This window comes from Fukomys damarensis, unplaced genomic scaffold (genome assembly GCF_012274545.1).
Source record: "Fukomys damarensis isolate Sample0158 unplaced genomic scaffold, DMR_v1.0_HiC HiC_scaffold_38, whole genome shotgun sequence".
NCBI classification, from domain to species: Eukaryota; Metazoa; Chordata; class Mammalia; order Rodentia; family Bathyergidae; genus Fukomys; species Fukomys damarensis.
The window spans coordinates 24,554,702-24,561,335 of NW_022900950.1; the positions used below are offsets into that span (position 1 = coordinate 24,554,702).

Genomic DNA, 6,634 nt, shown 5'->3' on the forward strand with positions numbered 1-6,634 from the left:
GCCCAGGCTGGTCTCAAACTCACAGCGATCCTCCTGCCTCAGCCTCCTGAGTGCTGGGATTACAGGCATGTGCCACCACGCCTGGCTCAATAATCCTTTTCTCTTTGTTGGATTGTATTTGGAGAGATTTGTTTATATCTTCAGTTTTGATTGAGAATTGGCCTCTGAGTTTTTATGATATATTTTTTAGTCTTTATTTAGAATTATTAAATCTTCCTGATGAGTTTTGTTTGCTAATTTGTTGGGTACAGAGTCTCTGTTCTCTATGTTGCCCAGGCTGGTCTCCAACTCATAGACTCAAGTGATTGTCCTGTTTCAACTTCGCAGAGTGCTGGAATTACATGAATTTTTATCTGGACAGGCTGCTTCCCTAATTAAAGTCATTTGGAGGATACACCAACCCTTACTTGCTTCCTGTGAGAAGAATTTTGTTTTTGTTTCTTTTGATACCTATGATCGAATTAGAACATTGCAAGGCAGGTGGAGCTAAATCCCCAGCCTGTGAGGAGAATTTTGTAAAAGCAAAGTTGTGTCTGTATGACAAAGACATGACATTTATTTATGTATTATTTTACAATGCATATTTGCATCCTTGTTCTTTAAAACCTGTATACAGCTGCTAGCAAGCAAGTCAGCCATTCCTTAGGAATTTAAAACTGTTGGCATGCAGGGATGGGAATTGATGACAGTCTGCCTGCATGTGGCTGTTCTCTACTTTCTACTATCGTTGTTATTTTTTTTACTTTTTGGCGTGGTGGAGTCTCACTGTGTTGCCCACTTAGTTCTTAAAATTATGATCCTTCTGCTTTAGCCTCCTGAAGTAGCTGGATTACATACAGGATATGCAATTCTCACTGATGTTAAGTAGTACTAACACATGAGATTTTTTTACTTTTGTTAATAACATACTTCTAAGGAAAAATAATAATCTATAACCTTGGGAATAGTGGGGTGGGTCTTGAGCCATTATTTTATTGAGCAGGCTTTAGGAAAACTCCAGACTGCTGTAGAAATCTATTGCAGTGCTTAATTGTGACTACACTTGTTTTCCCGATATTTTATATTTACTCAGGTCCACTTGAGGTTTTTGTAAACAACACTGAAGTTCATGATTTAGTATATTGATCCGATGGGATAAGAAGACCGTCCTCTCTCTGCCTTTGAGTTTGGCTCATTAAGTCAAAGGAGAATTTTGGGTGCCAAGGAAATAGATTATTTCTGGTTTTTTTGTGTGTGTGTGGTATTGGGGATGGAGCTCAGGACCTTGCGTTTGCTAGGCAAGCACTGTGCCACTGAGCTGTATCGCACGCCCCAATTTCTGGAATGTTGAAGAAAGATTATCCGAGAAGTATGAAATTTCTTAAAAGGTGACAGACCTCATGTGGCTATATTTTTGTTTAAATCTCATTCTCTTTTGGGGGGAGTTTATTCTAAGAACCTAATCAGATACACAAGGGTATTACATGCTTATTTATAAAAACAAAAATTTGAAATAATCAGTCTGGCATGGTAGTACATGCCTGTAATTCCAGCACCCTGACATGTACCTCAGGGCAAAGGCTGATTCAATCCCCAGTTTTTAATTTTTCTTAATGTTTGGTAAACAAAGGAGAGTTTTGTTTTTATATGCTAGAATAATGTTTAATCACTAAAAATTGTATTTTTGAAAAATACTAAAAGTTCATATTCACGTGAGGATACAGGATTAAAAATTACAGTATTATGTTCCTAATAGTTTAAAAATCATTAGATGTATATTAATAAAAGCAGTGGGTGAAGCAATTAGATCAAATTGTTATCTTTAGGTGACTTTTATTATTTTTTCTTTTGGTACTAAGGATCAAACTCAGGACCTTGTGCTTGCGAGGCAGGCGTGGTACCAATGAGCTACATCCCCACCCTATTTTTCAGTGTTTTACATATTCTCTTCTCTAATCAGAAAAAAGACCTCAGCCTTCTGCTTTTGAAAATGCCATAATGGTGCTGTTTTTCCTTAAGCCACTTACCTCAAGAGATGAATATGCATGCGTTCTTTATAATGTGTTATAATGTCCATTTAGAAGTTTTCAAGTTCTTTTCCTGTATTCTCAGCAGTTCTGTATTTTAGGAAATTTAGTCAATAATGTATCTTCTTTGTCTGTTTTTAATCTATACCACAGGGTAGAATCCTATATAAAGTTCGATGGAAAGGATATACATCAGATGATGATACTTGGGAGCCCGAGATTCATCTAGAGGACTGTAAAGAAGTTCTTCTTGAATTTAGGAAGAAAGTTGCAGAGAACAAAGCTAAAGCAGTCAAGAAGGATATTCAGGTATCATGTGTTACCTTTTGTCTTTTTTCTGGCTTTAGGTATTTAAGTTTGTCTTAAGTTTTCTGATAAAAATGGTGTGTAGTAAACAATTTACAAATAATAGTATTCTTTAGTGTAAATTTCGTGTAGTTAATTTATTCACAACTATTGTTGGTGATTTTTGAACTCTACTCAACCTATAACTAGTTGAAAAAGAAGTACAGTTGAGATGTAGTGTTAGCTAATGCTATAATGGAATTCCTGAGTTAATTAACTTATGTGATTAATTTATAATAAACATATTTATTTTGGATCATGGTTCTATAAATTCCAGTCCAAAGTTGAGCGTACTTTTTGCTCTGGGACTCTGGTGGGGACCCTGGATGGGGATGATGGGAACTGTGTGGCAGACCAGACTTTGTGCCCTCACAATCCAGGTAGAGGAAAAGATGGGATCTTATTCCCTTTGGGCTCCCATACTCCTTCACTCCCTAAGGCCCTCCCACTGGTTCCCAGCTCCTAAAAGTTCTACCACCCTAGTAGTTCCACTTTGGGGACTAAGCCTTTATTTAACACATGGGTGGGGGTGGAGGGGCACACTCAAGATTCAAATAGAAGACATGGATGTTAGTAAGGTGGGGCTGGAACTGGAGATGTAGTTCACTGGTAGAATACTCAACTAGCATGCTCAAGGCCTAGGTTTAATCCCAACATTGCAAAAAAAGTAACAAAAATGAAAAAAAAGTCCAATAGTCTATTTTTGTGTACATGAAGAATATTGCCTCAATTTTATTTATTTATTTTTTTTGTACTTCACCATGTTACCATTAGAGATATACTATATGCATTTATATTTAATCTTAAAAAGATAAGAGTCTCACTATATATCCTTGCCCCTCGTGCCTCAGTCTCCCACACATCCATTTGTATCTGTGCTCTTTACCTATTAATTAAACTTTTCTGCTGCTTAGTTGTGGGGGTGTACTGGGGATCACACCCAGAGCCTCATGCATGTTAGGCAAGCACTTTACCACTGAGCAAGTATCCCCAGCTGTTTAGATCACTATTTTGTTTGTTGGTTTGTGGGGGTTTTGGTGGTACCTGGCATTGAGCCCAGGGTGTTCACTGAACTATGTTCCCAATCTTTTTTATTTTCTGAGACAGAGTCTTGCAAAATTACTCAGGATGGGCTCAAACTTGAGATCCTCTACCTCAGCCTCCCAGAGTGCTGGTATTCTAGGTATGCATCACCATGCCTGGCTTTTTTAATTTTATTTTTATTTTTAATTAATTTTTGTATTTTTGAGACAAGGTCTCTCTATGTAGTTGAGACTGACCTGGAACTCATGATGTAGCCCAGACTGATTTTGAACTCATAGTGATCCTCCTGCCTCAGCCTCCCAAGTGCTGGGATTATAGGCGTGTACCACCACACCCGGCTTTATTTTTATTTTTTATTTTTTGAAGCAAAACATTTATTGGTACATTATACATATACACAGTGATAACATTCATCATAGGGAATTTGTACCTGTACATGATATATCTTGGTTCTTTTTTTCTCATCCCCACTTCCCCTCAACTCTCTTCCCCTCCTTATATACAAAAGCAGTTTTCATTTTTTTCCTATTTTTTCTTGTTCCTTCTTTCCATTCTCCCTCCTCCCTCCCTTGTTTCACTTCCCATTTAAACATTTTCTTCCCATTTCCCAACATCTATTATACATTGTAGTTCTTATTTTCACTTTTGGTTTCTCATACCAGAGAAAAAATGCAGAATTTAAACATGTGTGTCTGACTTATTTCACTTAAGAATAAGATCTCAAGGTGTATCCATTTAGTTATAAATGTCTCAAGCCCATCCTTCTTTTTGGCACAGTAGTACTCCATTATTTAAAAAATCTTCTATATCCATTTGTTGGTTGATGGGCATTTGGGCTGTTTCCAAGATTTAGCTATTATAAATTGTACCACTATAAACATGGGTGTGCATATATCACTATGATATGATGCATTTATTTAGTACTTCTGGAAAGATACCAAGAAGAATAGTTGGATCAAATGGAACCTCTAGTTTTAGTTTTTTGAGGAATCTCCACGCTGATTTCCACAGTGGTTGCACCAGTCTACACTCCCAACAGTGGAGGAGGCTTCTTTTCTCCCCACATCCCGTCCATCATTTGTTAGCAGTTGAATTCTTGATAACAGCCATTTTTCTGTAGCAAGATGGCATCTCAACATTCAATGTGAGTTTGAATCACATTTAGGGAAATAGTACGGCTGTCTTGGTAGCTAGACTAGAAAGCACACTTTTAAGAATGCTTGATTTTTTAAAAAATGGCCAAAACTACTGGGTGTGGCATGGTGGCACATGCCTGTAATCCCAGAATGCTGGGAAGCTAAGGCAGGAGAATTGCCGTGAGCTTGAGGCCAGCATGGACTACATTGTCAGTTCAAGGCCAACGTTAACTACGTAGGAAGACTCTGTCTCAGAAATCCAAAACAATGTTTTGGACCCAACTCTGACGGTATCTAATGGTTAAAGATATTAATAGCAATAACAGGAGCAGCTAGTTGTTACAGAACATGTGATCTTGGTGCCAGACATGGGGTCAGTGTTTAATATAGATTAAGATGGGAAACTGAGGCCTAGGTAAGTTGAATAACTAGCCCACTTTGACAGAGCCAGGCAGCTGCACTCTTTACCATTATGCTGGGTCACCTTATAGTTTGGTCTATATCTTTAAAATACAGTTAGAAGAGGGGAAGTACTGGTGTTTAAAATTTATGAGCTGGGTGTGGTGGAGCATGCTTATAACCCCAGCACCCAGGAGGTTGAGGCATGAGGATTGCCACAAATTTGCGGTCCCCCTGGACTACATAGACAGTTTAAGGCCACCCTGGAATATAGCAAAACCCTGTTTCAAAGGAAAAAAAGAAAGTTTATACTATGGTGGTAGGGCCCTAGTATGGTTTTTAAGTTGTCAAACAAAGTTCTCATTTGTGTAAAGGAAACTCTTTAAAAAATATGTTCAGGGCTGGAGATTTAGCTCAGTGGTTCTATCACCTACCTCACAAGCACAAGGTCCTGAATTCGATTCCCGTTACCAAAAAAAATTCAGATTAAAAGTGACTTTTACCACTCTGAATTCTGTTTTAGGTAGACTTCTCTTTCTTAGACTAGGTAATTATTTTCACCTTCCCTGTTTCTTTCTGTAAAAACATTCATATGCACCTGATTTGTTTTATAAAATGATTGGTTCACATTACTCTGAAAATGTAGACTTTTTTGAGAGAGGGTCTTGCTATGTAGTCTAGGGTGGCTTTAGACTCACAGTGGACTCCAGGCTGGCCTCCAACTCCCAGAGAGCCTCCTTCCTCAGGTACCTGAGTGATTGGATTCCAGGCATGTGCCACCATACCTTGCTCGTTTGCATCCTTTACTATGTGTTTGGTTCCAAAGCATAGGCGTACTTTGTGAGGTTTTTAGGTTCTGTCCTACCCTACTCTCATCATGTTCTCTTCTGTTTCTCTTTTCCTTTCCTACTTTATTTGGAATGTAATCATAGCAGTTTCTCCTCACCATGGCTTTGATGTGTAGTTCGCAGAAGAGCTTACTTTCTGGTTAACGTAGCAGGAGATTGAACTCACGTCCTCACACATTTGAGATAAGTGCTGCTGTACCACTGAGCTGTAACCTCAGCCTTGTTGTTTTGTGGCTGTGGTTACTTGTGGGAGTTCATGGTTACAGGGCATACTTGCACTGCCCATGCACACACCTGTATATGCCTCTTTCTTAACCAGTTGCTCTTCTTAGAGACTTCCAGGCTTGTTAGTAATTTTTCTCACTAAAATTTTCCAGTGTTTGCTACCTTCCCTATTCTTCCAAAATAATTGAGTTTCCTATGTAGATGTCTGTACTACACAGGTCTTAATGGTTTGTCCCCACTGAACACTGTTTTGGTGTTCTCTTAGGTACTCATTTTTCTTTTTTCTGTTGTTGGGGATCAAATCCAGGGCTTCACACATGCTAAGCAATTACTTTCCCACTAAGCTACAACCCTACCCCAACCACTTAATCTTATAGCAGACATCATCTCTGGGGATTTTTTGTTCTAGTTCAGTGGTGGCAAACGTGGCACTTATGCTGCAGCAGGCTATTTGTTATCATTGAAAATTCTAAAAGGTTCACCATCGCTGCCCTAGTTGCTCTCTTTTTTTATGGAATGATTAATAGAGATTGAACAAGTTAAGCCAGCACCACCATACTGATGATTGAATCTCCAGCCTTTGCACACAGCTACATTCTCAGTCCCCCTTTTTTTTTTTTTTTTTTTTTTT

The 6,634-nt window shown here is 38.5% G+C and overlaps 1 protein-coding gene across 1 annotated transcript in view; it reads left to right on the forward strand.

Annotated features, from left to right (window-relative positions):
- The window catches only part of Mphosph8 (M-phase phosphoprotein 8), a 38,091-nt gene that overhangs the window by 5,110 nt on the left and 26,347 nt on the right, over positions 1-6,634 (forward strand). The window contains exon 2 of the mRNA XM_010633819.3: positions 2,160-2,315. Within this exon, the coding sequence (XP_010632121.1) occupies positions 2,160-2,315 (156 nt within the window). The remainder of the gene's footprint in view (positions 1-2,159; positions 2,316-6,634) is intronic.